This window comes from Nyctibius grandis, chromosome 4 (genome assembly GCF_013368605.1).
Source record: "Nyctibius grandis isolate bNycGra1 chromosome 4, bNycGra1.pri, whole genome shotgun sequence".
Classification (NCBI taxonomy): domain Eukaryota; kingdom Metazoa; phylum Chordata; class Aves; order Nyctibiiformes; family Nyctibiidae; genus Nyctibius; species Nyctibius grandis.
Genome location: NC_090661.1, coordinates 89571316 through 89587824, shown reverse-complemented (window position 1 = coordinate 89587824; position 16509 = coordinate 89571316). Strand labels below are relative to the sequence as shown.

At 64.0% G+C, this 16509-nt stretch overlaps 1 protein-coding gene across 1 annotated transcript; it reads right to left on the bottom strand.

Annotated features, from left to right (window-relative positions):
* Positions 1-1587: 1587 nt before the first annotated feature.
* LOC137662421 (prominin-1-A-like) lies at positions 1588-13410 on the bottom strand. The gene is made up of 25 exons (XM_068398823.1): positions 13336-13410; positions 12171-12542; positions 10815-10876; positions 10377-10582; positions 9814-9934; positions 9600-9663; positions 9083-9172; positions 8629-8819; positions 8474-8548; positions 8135-8198; positions 7692-7851; positions 7272-7424; positions 6667-6790; positions 6417-6508; positions 6105-6189; positions 5847-5990; positions 5528-5599; positions 5228-5317; positions 5052-5105; positions 4607-4687; positions 4229-4297; positions 4041-4130; positions 3664-3776; positions 2416-2433; positions 1588-2031 (listed from the first exon to the last, which is right to left on the bottom strand). The coding sequence occupies exons 2-25, from the start codon at positions 12298-12300 to the stop codon at positions 1980-1982; spliced, it is 2400 nt and encodes a 799-aa protein (XP_068254924.1). The 5' UTR covers positions 12301-12542; positions 13336-13410; the 3' UTR covers positions 1588-1979.
* Positions 13411-16509: the final 3099 nt, after the last annotated feature.

The following is a 16509-nucleotide window of genomic DNA, read 5'->3' as shown; positions in this document are numbered from 1 at the left end:
TTGCAATGAGCCACCCTTGCCTCTTCCCTGAGCAGCTGCTGGCCCTGCCTGACACTGCTCTCACCCATCTCCCAAGGCTGCTCAAGAGGAGGAGGATGGACCCAGGCCCCTCTCAGAGCTATGGCTCCAGGGTCTGGGATGCTGCCCTGGGGCAGTGCTGATGGGGCGCTGCTGAGAGCAAGCCTTGGCAAAGGCTGTGCAGTAATTTGGGGGGAGATTTTTCATTGCCAGGGCTGGGTTTGGATGCAGATGGCCACGGTGACACAGCGAACAAGGAGGATCAAGCTTCCTGCTTTCCAGCACTAGCTTTGCAGAGAAGAAAAGGCCGTGGCTGGAGGCTGAGCAGAGAAGGGAGCAGGGAGGGAGCAGCGCCCGCAAAGCCAGCGAGCGGAAACCAAAGCCAGCAGCAGTCCTGCACGGGCTCATGTCCCCAAGGTGCAGTAACAGAAGAGGAAGTGGAGAATACTGTGCGGTGGGGACAGCCTGGGGCTCGGGGATGGAAACCTCCACATGCGGCCCCTAGACAAGCACAAAACAGTCATAACTTGGGAGGTTGAGGGTTTAGGGTGGGGGAGAGCAAAGGCAGACCAAGAGGAGATAAAACTGAGCTAAATGCTCTCCAAGGGGGTGCTGGGAAATCCCACCCTGAGGACCAGAAAGTGTGGGCATCCCTGGGGGAGCAGGGGCTGAGCCACCACACAGGACAGACTCAGCTGAGTGATAGGCAAGCACGGGGCTCTCTTTGCGGTCAGGACGGGTGCTGGGGGGAGATAGCAGGAGGTAAGGCCGGTGCAGCTTCAGATAACGCCTGGAGGAAAAAATAGTGATTAGAAGATCTGAAGGCAAATGGAAAAAGTGATAAAGCAGATGCACGTAGCAGAGGGCGAGCTGGCCAGCTCAGCCCCGTCGCTCGCTCCAGGGAGACTTGGACTTTGCAAAGCAGGAAATGAGTCAAGCTGCTCACGTACATCCCCCGTGCCTGACCCAGCTTTCGGGATGGTCCCTGTGCTTGCACCAAGGAGCAGCACAAAGCAACACATGCATTCACCCCACCACGGGCGCAGACCAAGTCGCCCTTGGCTTACCTGTGCATGCAGCTGTGCCCATCCGTGACATGCAGGGGTGGGCACAAAGTCCTCATGCCACCATACCCAGTAGAGGGAGGAAGGTGTGGGCTGCAGGCACCCCATAAACTAACTAGAAACCCACAGATAACACATAGCAGGGTCACCAGAGGGCACAGGGAAGTGCTGGGGACAGCACGGGGTGGCACCTCATGGACAGGATGGTCTTGGTGCGGCTTTTCCCACGGAAGGACCTGGCACCCACCCAGCCATGGGTGCAAAGGGCTGCCCAGAAGGGAACGTCACCCAGCCCCAGTGATGCTGAGCAGTGGTCCTGCACCGACCCAGGGACTGGGTCAGGACTCCCAAGAGCTAGCTGTGGGCAGAGCATGCTTGGAGAACCCAGCAAGAGCCCTCTAGTCCCAGGCACAGCCCCAGCTTGTGCCAGCAGTGGGAAACCCTCCCTGCCCCTACCCCTGCATCCTTCCATCACAGACGGATGTGAAGAGTGCAGCCACATGCCTGCAGTGCAAACACACACCCCATTTATTGTTTGACACAAAAATCACAGCCTTGGAAAGAGTCAGGATCCCTACAAAAATAAATAGTCACATTTTTCGAGCGAGAGGCCTGGGTGAGCAGGTTCCTGCTGGCCAGGAGTGCAGGCTGCGGTGGCATGGACGGTACAAGCTGCCCTGAGTCCACAGGGCCTGGTGGGGGTTGTGAAGTCCCACGTGGGGCAATGCAAGGGGCAGCCCCCCTCCCACACATACCACAGCATCGTCACATAATGGGAATTGGGGAGGGGGTTTCAGCTGGGGAGTCCCAACCTGGTCCCCAGTGCCCCGGGGGAAGGTGCAGCAGACAGAGCAGCCATGTCCATTTCCTCCATGCCCGTGCTGTGGGCAACAGGGGCTAATGCCTCGTGGACGGCCGGGGCATTTTGTAGAAGTTGAACGTGGGTGGCCTGCAAAACCGAGGTCACTTATGTCACCCCCAGCCACAGAGGGGAGCAAGGGACAGCCCAGGATGTGCTGGGATGGCCAAATGTCATCCCTCCCACATCGCCCAGCCCCACAGGAAAGAGGGTACAGAAACCCCCCCACCCCACCAGCTTGAGGGAGGGTGGGAGCAGCAGCACCCTCAAACTTAGGAATGTGGGAAGATGACGAGGGGACCCCAGAACAGTCTATGCTGTACAGGTCCCACCTTCCCAGTCCTCCCCTGGTACCAGCACCCTCCTTGGCCTTCACTTGTCCTGTTCCTCGCCCCCTTCCCTCCGTGCCCTGTCCCCCCTCCTGTCACAGGAGCTGCCCCCCACCCCACACAGGGACCTGGCACTGCTACTTACATTTCCAAGGCTTCACTCCTGGAGGGGAGAAAAGAAGAGGGAATAGTGTCAGTGGGGCAAGAAGCTGCCTCCTGGGACAGCCCAGCATCTCCGTGTGGGACAAGGTCTCCCCCAGGGCACACAAGGAGGACGTGGGGGGCTGCAGGGTGTTGTGGTCCCCTCCATCCCGGCTGCCCCATCTGGGGACAGAGCACAAGCTCCCGCAGCCCCCCCCAAACGTTGCTGCCCCCAGAGCATCACTGTTCCTTCCCTGGGCAGGCAGAGAGGGGCCCACGCTCACCGGCTCGGTGGCACGCAGCTCCCCCATGCCACAATTTCAGTTCCCCCACGTTCCCCTGGTAGCTGAGCCCGTGTCTCCAGCCAGCTCAGCCGCTGGCTGCAGGGGGAAGTGAGAGGCACCGGGGCCACCAGTGGTGACCCCGGGCACGCTGCAGGCAGGGCACAGCCCCAGCTCAGCGCCACGTACAACCCCAACGTGGGTCCTGGGAGAGCCGGGGTGTGGGGCAAGGAGGAGCGGGGCGGGCAGGGAGGAAGGCTGGCTGGGGACGCACTGGGGTGCTGCAAACCCTGGCTCCCCGGGGGGCTGCGACCCCGGAGCAGAGGGGTGGCAGGCGGGGCGCCGGGGCTGGGGAGCCCCCAGCAAACCGGCTGCACTGCAGGGCCAAGACGTAGCCCTCAGCAGCTGGAAACCCAACTGGAAACCGCTCACTGCCCTCAGGGGCTGGTGGCTGTGCTGGCGCTGGGGATGCATGTCAGAGGGCACAGAGCGACAAGGAAAGGGCCCCAGAGGGCTGGGGGCAGCCCCGGGCGCCGCGGCCATGGGTGCGTGAGCCAGCACTGCACCCTCGTGGCAACGCTGCCAACCGTGCGGCATCCAGCTGTGCTCCCGCTGGGGGCCCCGGCGTAAAACGTGGTGAAAGTGGAGCCAGTCGGGGGGCAGACCTCCGAGCCAGGCTGGGGGCTGCAGCCCTGCCGTGCAACCGGGCTCCCTCCGAGGGGGAGGGGGGTCACATGCACCTTCGGCTGCCCAAAGAGGAGCTGCAGAGCGGGCAGAGCCGGGCTCTTCTCCAAAACGTCTCCATCCTCAGAGGCCGAGGGTCCCAAGCCACCTCCCTGCCCCCCGCCCCCAGCCCACGTTACTGTAGGATCAGCCCCACAGGCTGCCACGGGGCACGTGAAGGGGCAGCTTGCAGTGCGCAGGGTGGACCCCAGACCCAGCGTGGTTGCAGGGGGTGGGTGGCTGCTCACCTGTAGACATCGGCGATGTTCATGCGGCGGTAAAACTTGGCGAGTCTGACGGCCACGATGATGCTGGGCAGCAGGAAGAAGGTGCACCAGCCCAGGCTGAACCAGAAGGCATTCTGGGTGTGTGGGGAGAGCCATCAGGGCTCACACAGTGACTGGAAAAGCCTCTTCCACCACCAGACTCCCCCAGTGACCCCCTCATCCACCCCTTCTTGCAGCCTGGCCTTTGCTCTTAGCCACAGCAATGCACCAGGGAGATGCTGAGCCCTGCTTGCTCGCAACAGAGATGGGTACCCCTCATCCTGTGCATGAGGGGGACAAGGGGACCTCATGGCTACCCCACACACACGTGTCACCCCACACACCTCTGCCCCACTCACCAGAGAGTCCAGGATGTAGTCACAGGTGATGGTCTCCACGTTATCCAGGGTCTGAGCTACGGGCTTGCAACGTGCCACGTCTCTTGTTAGCTGCGGACACAGTGGGGACAGGACATGTCAATGTCCCCAAAACCCTACAGCCCATCTTCCCCTTCCCTCTACCCCACTGAAGAAGGCTCTCAACTTACCCCGCTCTTGGCCCAGGAGATATAAGTCTGAAAGAAGTCCAACATCTCCTCCAGGAAGGCCCACGTCTCCTGGGGGAATAAAGCAGAGAGTGGAGATGCTGCACCCCCAGCCCACTCCACGCCCCGTGTCCCCTCCGTGTCAGGATCAGGGCTGTCAGACCACCTCAACCCAGCAGCAATGGGGCTGCAAGCCCCTACCTGCCCTGGTCCCTTGCCTGGGGTGCCATAAGGGGAGGGGGCACCCAGGGGTGCAGGGGATCCCCAGGGCAGGACGAGCAGCCAGACATTGCTTGGCATCCCTGGGCAGAGGGAGGTCTTGGTGTGGGTTCCGGTCGCATCCCCACCGGGTGACCCGGCAGCAGGGCAAGGTGAGCTCACGTTCTTGATGATGTTTGCTGTCTCCTTCTCCAGGAACTCCTGGGTTTCACTGACTTTGTCCAGCGCAGCTTTTGTCTGTGCCTGGGGTGAAAGGTGCTCTCAGCAGGGTGATGGGGGAAGTGGGGTCCCCGCATCTCGCCCACCCTGCTCAGCAGCAATCCCTGAGGTGCAGCATCTCTGAGCTGTCGTGTCCCCAGCAGTCACACGCTGGTAGTGCCCAAGCACCTCGGGTGCAGGGAGCCTGCGCCTCTCAGGGTCCGTGGCATGGGCCCCTTCCCTCTGCCCCATGAGCAGCCCCTACAGTGCATGCTCGGGGAGTGCCACAGCAGCCACCAGCCCCCCAGACTGCAGGTTAGTCCCCACCATCTCCACTGCGGGACCTCATGGGCACTTTGCAGTGTGCTCCAGAGTGGGGTGCGCTCAGGAGGCCCCTTGTGCAACTCACCTCGAGCTGGGCAGCCCTGCTCTGCACGGAGTAGATGTTCTCCTTCAGGCTTTGCTGGGGATGGAGAGAAGGGTGTCAGACCCCATGGCTCAGCCAAGACACCACCAGCAGGCTCCAAGCTCTGGAGGAGCCCAAGCCAGCACCCCCAGGACCCTCCCCACCCTGGCATCGCTCACCAGCAGCCCAGAGAAGCTCATCTGCAGCTCCTTGTCCAGCTCTCTCAGCTCACGAGCATCAGCCTTCAGGTTCTCTTTCACATCCGTGCCCTGGAGGAGCTGCAGTCAGTGGTGCCCACCAGCACGAGGTCCCTGCCCCACCACAGCCATCTGATGTGGGGCTGGGCTGGAGAAAAGAGCTGGGCGAGGGTGAAGGGCCTCGCCACCCCTCAGCACCCAGGTAGGTCTGCAGAGGAGCCCCTGAAGCCAGTGGCTTTGGGGTCAGTGTGGCAATGGCCCTGGTGTGCCGTGGTCTCTCACCACTTTGTCTGCCAGCTGCTCCAGCTCTGCGGCCAAATCCAGGAGGCTTCCCTGGGTCACGTTCTGCTCCAGCTGGAAAAGGCAGAGACAGAGCCATGAGACTGGGGACACAGGGCTAATGGGGGGGCCATATCCCATCCCTGCGGGGCAGAGTGGAGCCAGGGCCACTGCCCCGTTGCCCCAAGGGTGACATGGATGGCAGGGGACACCGGTGGAGCCTACAGTGGGACTCTCACAGCAGTAAAGGGGAGGGGGCAATGGACCCCCTCAATGCACATCCAGACCGCCCCATCCCAACACCGGGCTGCCCCCAGCCCACCTGCTCCAGGGTGGGGGTGAAGTCGGGGGGCTGCCCGGCCCGGCTGGCGTTCAGCAGCGACTCTCTCTGTCTCTGGCTGAGCAGGGAGATGGGGCTCAGGGTGATGCTCATCTTCTCGAAGGCCGTGGAGATCTCTCCTGTGTACTGCCAGCACGAGGGGAGCCTTGATGGGGCATGGTGCTGGCCCCTCACTGTCCTCCCAGTGCCAGCCCTGCACCCCCAGCTCTGCCCCCCAGACCCTGGCACCCCCGCGCTCACCTGGCTGATGTTGAAGAGCTCGTCCAGGGACATGCTCTGGTCCAGGTGCAGCGTTTGCCACAGGGCAGCGTCTCGCTGGCACTGCCTGCAGGAGGGGGGCACAGGGCTGAAAACGGGGCAGGCAAGGGCCAACCCCTTCCAGGAATATGTCCTCACCCGCACAGGCAAGTTGTGCCTCGCTGCTTCCCTGGCATAGGCGCCTGCCCACAGCCAGGGCAGGTAGGGCAAGGTGCCCCCATCCCGGGGAGCATCCGAGGGCGGCCGAGCAGCTGTAGCCCTCCCAAAAGACGTGGTGCTGGGGCTGGGACCCACCTGTACATCTCCGAGAAGTTTGCTCTGCCACCCTCCTGGCCCAGCAGCTCTGACAGGTTGAAGCCAGGGATCAGGCCAGGGGTGTCCAGGAGCTGAAAGCAAGGGAAGAGATGGAGAAACTAAACATGGTGCAGGGCAGGACACCTGGGAAGAGCATCCCAAACCAGCCAGCGCTGCCTCCACTCCACCAGCAGCCCTCAGAAAGGCAGCAGTGGCTCCAAGCCGGGATGTCTCCGCATGGGGAGCTCACCTGGAAGAGCTGCTGGCTGCGCCAGGACTCACAGACGAGCATGTAGATGTTCCCCCCCAGCACGAAGGTGATCAGCACCAGCAGCATCAGCAGCCAGGAGAAGATGAAGCTGAAGCCGACCCCTCTGCCGGGACAGAGATGCCGTCAGCGCCGAAGGCACTGTGCCCCCAGCACTGCCTCCAGCTCGCAAAGCCCGGAGCCTGCACACCCCTTGCCCCCCCAGCAGTGCTGGGAAGGACCACCATTCCCACAAGCACACCTCTGCTCTGCCTTCGGCCTCTGGAGCACGGCCAGGCTATATCCTGGAACTCAGACCCTGGCATAGCTTCCCCCAGCTTTGCAAGCCACCACCCACCCGCAGAGCCATGGGACCACGCACACGCTGCCAGGCCCCCGCCGGCAAGGGCTGAAGGGGCTCTGCTCGAACGCCTTTCACAGGCACCATGTTTTACGCTCTCGTTTACCACCTGCAACGCGAATTGTCATGGGGCAGGCCATTAAGCTGTAGTTACTTGATGATTTAGGAGCTTGAGCATCCCCAGGCCAGCCCTGCCCACCCATCCCACCGCTCCCACACGCGTCCTCGGCAGCCGAGGGAGCCTCACGCCATGAAGAAGTTCCCGCCGGCATTGGAGAGGCTGCTGCGCTGCGTGGGCAGCACGCCTTCCTTCAGCCCCAGGGGCCCCAGCAGCAGCCCGGCGACATTGCAGAGGACCACCAGCAGCACCATGCAGCACAGGAGGACACACACAAGCCACCTGGGGCAAGACGAGGGGCAGGAGTCAGACAGCAGGACCTGGCACCCCGAGCAGTGCCCGGCATCCCATCAGCTACCTTCTCAGGGAGGAAAAAGCCCCCAGGCATCCTGGCAGAGAAGGGGCCCGGGTGGCTGCAAGGCACAGCTCTGGCTACCCTGCACCCACAGCCCCACCACCGAGCAAGCCCCCAGCTCCAGCAACTGGAGGGTTGAGAGCCTGAGCCTCTCCAGACAAGGGAGCCGGGGGATGCAGCAGCCCCTCACCCACCTGAGCCCATCCCAGGTGATGATCGGCTCCCTGTACTCCTCCAGCATCGATGTGGCATTGCCCACAAAGGCCCCAACATTCTCCTCCACATCCAGGAGCGGCAACTGCTCCTGAAAGCTCCTGATCTCCTGCCTGATGAGGCCCAGCTGGTCCTGGGTCTCTGCAGGGGATGGGGTCAGGTTGGTGCTGTGAACTGCTACCCAGGTCCTGCTTGTCTGGGGCAGGTGGGCCTGGGGCAGCAGGGACTGGGAGAGGATGGGAAGGGGGATGGCTTTGGTCAAGGATGGCATCAGCGTGATAGAACACGGGGACTTGGGGACAGCCAGGGCTGCTGGCAGTGGGGTTGCAGCAAGGGAGGTCTCCAGGCAGGGGTGGGATGAGAAGGGAGTATGGAGCCCTGGGAGAGGGGGAATTCGGCACACGGGGCACAAAGCCCTGCTTACTTGTCACCACATCCTGGGACTGCTCTTGCACCTTGGCAGGTATTGTCTCCAGCGTGCTGTTAACCTGCGTGCAGGTGGGCACAGCGTGCAGCTCATGTCCCTGCCCGCAGCCCAGGGCTGAGCAGCACATCCCCTCCATCCCCAGATCCTGGTGGCACAGGACAGCCAGGCTCCCCCAGCACCCAGCCCTGACCGTGCCAGCCCCCTGGGAGTGGCGGGGAGAGCAGGCAGGCTCCGGCCAAGGCAGACCTCCGACGAGCACATCCCTCCATACAACAGCAGTTAACTCCTGGTGGGGCTCTTCCCAAAACACCCCCTCGCAACACCCCCTCCCCGTACCTTCTCTAAATCAGCCGCTATGTTGGAGCCAGACACATCACCCAGCGCCTCCAGCTGCCGCTCCACACCGGGGATCTGCGGGGAGGAGCCGGGGGTGAGGGGACTGGGGCAGGGGCTGCAGGGGGTCCTTCGCCCCGCACCCTGCCTCTCCTCACTGTGCTGAAGCTGGCGCTGAAGGCGATGCCGTCCAGGGACACACTGCCACAGGGGTGGCCGCAGCGCCGCAGGGTCTGGTTGAGGCCGTCCCGCAGGCTGGCCAGCCGCCCGCTGTAGTTGCTCTGCAGCTCCTTGAGCCGCGAGCGAGTGCCGGCGATGCTGCTGAAGGCGGCCGCCAGCGCCTCCATCCCTGGGGAGACAGCGGGGGCTCGGGGCCTCATCCTGCCAAGCGGGGGCTTGTCCTCACCCAGCTGAACCTTGGGGACCCATCAAGAAATGCAACATAGGGGCACCCCAAAAAGTCCCAGTGTTTACCCCAGGCTGCGGCTGGGAGGCCAGATGGACCCACCCTGGGAGCCTTACCCAAACATGCACCTACCCCAGCTCTCAGCCCCAGCGTCCCCCAAGTCCCCTCCGAGATCCTGCCCATCCTCCCAGGGATGGGGCCACTACCTTGCAAGAGGCTCTGGAGGGATCCCAGAGCCCCGTCCATGCTGCTCCTGATGCCCGAGATGATCATGCCGCCCAGGTTGAGCCCAATATCTGCAGAGATGGGAGAGACAGTCAATGACAGGACCCCCGGGGTCCTGGGCTTGCAGGGGAGCTGCCGAAAACACTGACTCCCCCTCCAAGACCCCATCCCACACCCACTGCCCAGGCAGGGGGCAGAGGGGACACCCCCACCCTGCCACCACCTGCATCACCCTCCCCAGAGAGGAGCCTGAATGGGGAAAAGCAGCAGCTGGAGCAGAGTGGGAGCCTGGAGGAGCCCCCACACCCACTCCCTTTAGACATCCCTTTGAGAACCAGCCCAGTGGCGCTCAGGGTCAGCAACCGTCTGCAGAGCAGCGAGGCACACCCACACAGCACCCCCAGCCGCCCCCACTCCCCATGCAGCCCCAGCCCTGCTGGAGCAGCTCACTGCGGGTGCATGGGGATGCTCCAGCACCACTCTGCCGCACACCCTCACCCTGGAGGCTGCGGTTGGCGTGGCCCAGTGGGACATCGCTGCGGTCGATGATAAAATTGATTTGCTGCAGGGACAGAGATGGGGTGTCAGTGCGGGGGGGGGACCCATCCCCATCTCCAGCCCCACTGTTACCCTTCCCCAGGGGGCTATTTGGGCTGCTCTCCCTGCCTGCCCCCCATCAGCACCCCGGCTGGGGCGGGGGGACCAGGCATGCCTGGGGGATGGAGGCCAGGTAGGTGTGGACGTTGTCCAGGGTATTGTTGACGTTGGGGAAGGTGCCACACACAGCCTGGGAGAAGCGGGTGTTGCTCACGAAGGCGCAGACATCACCAGCCCTACAAGGGAAGGGCATCAGGGTCAGTGTGTGGGGAGCTCGGTCCCAACGCTCCCCCCCAGGACCCTCCGAACCCACCCGCACCGACCCCAGGCTGCAGGGTCTGGAGCACGCCACTGAGCCCTGCTTCCAGAGCATCCCAGCGAGCACCCTGCACGCAGCCAAGGGTCCAGAGAGGAGGGACACGGGAAACAGGCACGGGGAAGCCCGGTGCCTGCCGAACCCGCATTTCCCCGCAGCGAAGCTGTCAGGCAGGGTCTGCACCGTGCCAAGGCGCAGCCCCCCCGGGGCCGGCTCCCCACCGCCGCCGCTTCCTCTCCTTTGTCCCGCCGTGCGGGGACCTGCTCCTGCAAACAATGGCAGCTTCCTGGCACGGCCGCCAAGCGCAGGCGTTTCCACCCACCCTGAGGTCCCACCCGGAGCCTCCCGGCCAGCGCACTCACAGCAGGAGAGCAGAGACCAGCAGGACGGAGGCCCAGAGCGCCCGGCGCCGGCAGCCCACCCGCCGGCCCTGCTTCTGGTACATGCGGCCCCCGCAGTTCCCGCAGCAGCGGCAGCAGCAGAAGCAGCATCCCACCAGGGGCACGAGGATGATGAAGAGGAGCCCGATGGCCACGCACACCAGGAAACCCCGTTCGTAGAGCAGCAGCTGGGAGAGGAAGAATGAGAAACAGCATAACACTGGTGCCCCTGAAAGCTCCCCAGCTCTGAGGGTCCTGTTCAGACCCCCCTGGGGCAGGATGGGTCCCCCCCAGGGGGTTGCACATCTCCCCTTCCTGCTGCCCAGTACCCAGGGCTCAGCCTCAGAGCGGAACCCACCAGCATCCCCCAGCCCGTGGTGGTCGGGGGCTGCTGGTTCCCTGCCGTGGCTGCCCGCTCACCTCCTGGACTTGCTCTCGGATGGCCTCCTCACTATGGGGCTCCTCGAAATCTGTGATCAGTTCTGGGAGACAAGGAGTGGAGAGGGCTGTGAGTGGGTGCTGGACCCTGGAGGGGCTCTCGAGGAGGGCCACACACCCTGCTCACGCCAGAGAGGGGCTCCCAGCACCGGGCATCACCTTCAGCTCTGTGGCTCAGGGCGGTTGTGAGTGCACAGCATATTTCTCCCTTCTAGCTGTCCCTCCCCAGCCATCGTGTCGCACAGCCCTTTTGCACCCAGGAAGAGCACTGCCAGCCCCCAGGCTCTCAGGGGTCCATGGAGCAAGGGGGTCCTCACCCCAGCGGGCACCAGGGACAGGCTCAGGGGAGGATGCTCCGACAACCACCTCGGCTGCCCTCCTGCAGCCCAGCCCCATGCAGACACCCAGCTGGCACTGCCAGCATGGGATGGGTGCGAGGGCAAAGTCCCCCCACCGTGCTGTCTCATTCATCCCCAGGGCTCGCTCTGCCCGTGCCCCATGGCCTCATTGCAAGCCGTCCCGGAACAGGGCGCTGTGTGATTGTAACCCAGTATCTGCGTGACACAAACAAGGCCACAAAGCCATTGTGTTGTTTGCCAGCCACGCATCTGCCTGCAAGTTGCTGGCGAGCAGGGGCTGCGCCCAGCGAAGGAGGAAGCACAAGTGCCAGCAGCCAGAGTGGCAAACAGCCCAACCCAGGTGGGCAGCACTCACCCCTGTGGCATCAGGCAGCCACAGGGTCCTGGAATCACCCATGCAGACCTGCAGCCACTTCGGGGCAGAGCTGTGCCAGCGACACATCACCTCGGAGGTGAAGGAGGGAGGGTGAGCACTGGCAAGCAGGGGGGTGCGCAGGGGGTGCCTGCAGCGCAACCGGGCTAACGCTGGCACCAGGACATGCTGCTGCTCTTGGTGGCCCCAAGCCGGGTCCTGCCTAAGCACACCTTGTCACCTGCAGGCACAGAGGGCTGCAAGCCAGGCAAGGACCTCACAAACTCACAGGCAGCATGGGATTTGCTCTGCACCTTTCATTGGGGTCTGGGATGAAGATACCTGGAGGGAGGATGAGGCAGGACTCTACAAGGTGGCACTGCCACCAAAGCCTGTCCTGAGGCCCGCCTGAGACTGCCCCACAGTTGTGATGGGACACAGGCAGGACACAGCTGGCAGTCCTCAGGGACCCCACTCCATTTCCCCCACACACACCCCTCCTAACCCAGTACCCCAGCATTTAAATGCTGGATGGACCAGTGCAGGAGGGCTCAGGCTCAATCAGGACCCTGCAGCTCCGAGCAGCCCCCCCACCCCATTTCCAGTCCCCCACCGCCATGCACCCACCTATGGGCAGCGGGTTGGGCTGCACCAGCCGCAGGAAGCCGTGCACCATCCCCACCAGGCCCAGCGTGCTGCTCCCCGGTGCCTTGGGGCCAGGGCCATAAACGGGCTGCGAGATGTCCCCCAGCTCCATGGTAGCAGCTCCAGCAGGCGCCCGGGCCCAGACAGGGGCTGTCGGTGTCGTTGGGGCGCAGGGTCACCCAGCCTGCCCTGCCTCCTGCTTCCGAGCAGGAAATGCGGGGAGAAAAAATCAGGCACCTGCCAGCTCCTGCCCGGACGGAAAGAGCTGGGGGAGAGCACCGAGGAGGGATGGGGAGTCCCAGGAGCAGCGGGGTGGGGGGCCAGGCAGGAGGTGCCCACGAGGAACCAGAGGGGCTGTGGGGGATAAAGCAGAGACAAAGCGCTTACCCTGTCCTCTGGCACCTCTGTGTGCCCACGCCTGCCGCAGGGCCTGGCCGCACGGTGCCAGCGCCCAGGCTTTATGGTTTGTTTAAGTTTCAGCTGTGATTGCCGAAAAGCTGCTTGTCGGGGAAGGCGGCGATGCCGGGATCGCCCCACCCTGCCCCTGCCACCCGGTCACCCCGGGCCACCTCTCCAGTCCCGGGTCAGGGTCACCACCAACCTGTCCCAACCCAGGCACCGAGGAGAAACCCCTCTCCTCGCCCTCCACAGAGCTCCCGTGTCCTTTCTGCTTTCCTCCTGGCCTGACCCAGGAGCAGGGTGACCCGTGGTGATCCTGAGGGCAGCCATCCCGCCCGCTCCACCCCAGCACCAGCCGCATCCCTTCGGGATGGGGTGCACTGGGCCCGCCACAGTTTCGGCACAAACCAGCTCTGGCCATAGAACCACGTTTTGCATCTAAAAAAACCTCCCCAAACGCGGCATTGCAGCAAACCCGGCGCTCCCCACACGTAACCCGAACCCCCGAGCAGGGGGCGGCCTCGGGCCCCCCAGACGGGATCTCTCCTTCAAGGCTGGAGGTTTGCCAGCGCCCGCCCGGCTCCGTCCCTCCCTCCCTCCCTCCCCTGCCCGCCGAGGCGGCCCCCACGCCGCGGGAGCCACGCGTGGCTCTACCCCTGCCCCCGCCCCGGGGGTTCTTAACTCCCGCCCGGGGCTCCGGGAGCCGCAGCAGGGGCGGGGGTCGCTCCCGGTTGTACCGCGGACGCACCCGGTGGGCGCGGGGCGGATGCCCCGGGGGTCGCGTCCCGGTGGGCAGCGGCGGCAGCGGCGGCGGGAGCTCCCCGGCACGGCACGGCACGGCTCCGCACCGGGACCGCGGCGCGGGCGGCCCCGGGAGGGGTGGGCACGGCCAGGCGGGGCCTCCCCTTCCGTCCCGGCCCCCCGGGGTCTGCCCGGGGCGTGAGGCAGCCCCGGCCCCCGCCTCTGCCGGGGGGGAGCCCCCTGCACCCGCCCCGCTGCGCCTTGGCACCCCGCCTCCGCCCCGGGGGGACCCCTGCTCCTGCCCCACCCCACCCTGACATGCTGCATCTGCCCCCAGAGCCCCCAGCTCCTGCCCTGTCCCACCCGGGACAGCCCAGTGCCCCCAGTGCCCAGCCCCTCTGCCCCATGTCCAGGTGATTTTCCCTCTCTGCCCCACAGAGACCCAGTGCTGGCCCCTCCGCAGCCCACCCTGCTCCAGCCCCCATGCTCAGAGCCCCCCACGCTGCCCTCCTTGCCCCCATGCCAGCCCTCAGCTGTGCCCCACACCTCCCCACCTCCCTCCCCGGGGCAGCCGGTGCCTCCACCGTGGTCCTTGGCCCCTGCCCCAGCCCCGTGTCCCTGCATGGGGCACCATGTGCTTTCGGACAGGCACCAGCGGGGAGTCTGGGTGAGCTGTACCCGTACGTCCTCGCACGGCCGGGCTCCCGGTCCCCCAGCAGCGATGGCTTGCTGGCTGCCACCTCTCAGGTTACTGCTTAACTTTTGCTCTCCGTGACCTTGGGCGAAGGTGGCACGGGGAGAAAGGCAGCCCTGCCTTGGGGTTTCCTCCTGGCCTGGCCCATGCTGGGTGCCGGGGCACCATGTGGGACCCTGCTGCTCAGCACTGGCACCGGGACAGGGTGGCAGAGGACACGGTTGCTCTCCCAAAAAAAAAGGAAAAAAAGGAAAAAAAGGAAAAAAAAAAAAAGAAAAAAAGAAAAGCAGGAACCAGCAAGTTTCTCACAGCACTGGGGCTGATATTTCACAGAATCACAGAATCACCGAATGTTAGGGATTGGAAGGGACCTCGAAAGATCATCTAGTCCAATCCCCCTGCCGGAGCACGATTGCCTAGACCATATCACACAGGAACGCGTCCAGGCGGGTTTTGAATGTCTCCAGAGAAGGAGACTCCACAACCTCTCTGGGCAGCCTGTTCCAGTGTTCGGTCACCCTCACCGTAAAGAAGTTTTTCCTCATATTTATGCGGAACCTTCTGTGCTCCAGCTTGCACCCATTGCCCCTTGTCCTGTCAAGGGATGTCACTGAGAAGAGCCTGGCTCCATCCTCATGACACTTGCCCTTTACATATTTATAAACATTAATGAGGTCACCCCTCAGTCTCCTCTTCTCTAAGCTAAAGACACCCAGCTCCCTCAGCCTCTCCTCATAAGGGAGATGTTCCACTCCCTTAATCATCTTCGTGGAAGATATTTGGGGGTTTCATGGGCATCCTTGAGTTTTCCAGCTCAGATCCCAACCCCAAGCCCTGCCTCAGGGCTGTCCACCAGCTCCTGGGGGCTGGGGGCATGGTGTGGAGCCAGGCACCAGGGACCCCATGTGGGATGGGCCCAGCTGCCCTGGGTGCTGCACTCCCACAAATCAGTGTGTGTCCAGCTTCCATGGCTGTGTGTGGGCAGGATCTGGCTGGGCATCCATGAGATTCTTGACAGGTGGAAGGATCTGCTTCTACAGGGCATTGCTCCCCTTCAGCCCGGGGCATCCCGCTGAGGCTGCTAGCACTTGGTGCACATCAGGAGTGAAGGTGTTGACACCTCAGCCTGGGGTACCACCGTGCCATGGGCTCACCAGAGCTCCCACCTGTCCAGCCACGATCTCCCACCACAGCACGGGTGTTCTGCAGCCCCCCAACCCCAGCCCCGTCAGGGGGAAGGATGGCAAGGTGACACCCCTCAGTGCAGATGTCAACCGAAGCCCCGCCCCTGCTCTGAGGACAGGGGCCCATCCTGCCGCCACCCTCTCCTGCATCAGCCCTGTTCCAGGAGCCCCGTTTCCCCCACTTCCCTTTTTCCTCCCCCATTACTGCCAGACCTGCCCTTGCCCCAGTGTCCCCCGCAGCCACAGGCTCCTTGCCCTGCATGCTTGGCTGGGCGTGTTGCACTGGATGAGGCACCACAGTTTAAGCCCACTTGTGTCCCCATACCTGGGGGCTGAGCCCAGCTGCCCCCAGACCCCCTCACCCAGTGGAGACAACAAAATGCCACCCCTGGGGCCAGCAGGTTGGGGGAACCAGGGACCAGTATCTTGCCCTCAGCACTGGCATGGGGACCCCCAGCTCCTGAAAGATCAGGGCAGCTCCCATGGAGGCTGGTGCCGTGCCTCCTGCTCTGGGGGGGGTGTCACTGCACCTCCTTTGCCCCCCCAGGATCCCTGCATGCCACTCAATTGCTGCTGCTGCCCTGTTCCCACAGTGGGACTGTGCCATCCCCGCTGCTCCCCAGGGGACATGCCCATCACCTTGGTGTCAGGGCAGGCCCTGAGCTGCTTGTTTGCTCTGGCTCGGGGACAGGGCCGTTTCCCAGCAGCCCCATGTCCTGTCCTTGCTGGGATTTCTGCTTTCCATGGCACGGCAGGGAGCCGGCCAGGGCCTGGCTGGGAACCAGCAGCTGGAGGCGAGCCAGCATCATCCCGGGAGCACAGCGAGCCCTGTGCCCGCACCCCCCGCCACGGCACCGGGGGCACAAGGGGACCCCCCCCTGCCTTGCCTTCATCGGCCAGGTCTCATGCTCAGAAATAAGCGCTCGGGACAGCCTCAAACCGAAAAGTCATTTTATTGGTACCATACATGACTCATAAATGGCACAAACTATGGAGGGGAGGGAAGAAAGAAAAAAAAAAAAAAAAAAGAAACAAAAAGGCATTAGAGCGTGGCCGGTGGGCAGCGAGGGGCTCCGCACCCTCCACGGGAGCCCAGCAGCACGGCGCTGAGAATCGTACCTTAACTGCAAAGCAGAGCCCCTGCTCCCCGCCACGCCGGGCTCCCACCCTGGGAGCTACCCCCCACCTGCAAAGGGGCCGTGGGGACCCCTGTGCCTGCGGCTGGGGGTCTGCGGGGCTGAGCCCTCCCGCCTCCGAGCTGCCTGTGGAGGGGCCCGGGAGCCGATGTAGGCATCTCTTCGGG

Excerpts from the sequence above, each read along its gene's own strand:
- LOC137662421 (XM_068398823.1), bottom strand. The coding sequence starts at position 12,300 with ATGGAGCTGGGGGACATCTCGCAGCCCGTTTATGGCCCTGGCCCCAAG. Across the intron at positions 7,852-8,134 it reads GTCCCAGGATGTGGTGACAA|AGACCCAGGACCAGCTGGGC; the intron begins GTAAGCAGGGCT and ends CATCCCCTGCAG. Across the intron at positions 7,425-7,691 it reads ATCACCTGGGATGGGCTCAG|GTGGCTTGTGTGTGTCCTCC; the intron begins GTGGGTGAGGGG and ends GTCTTGCCCCAG.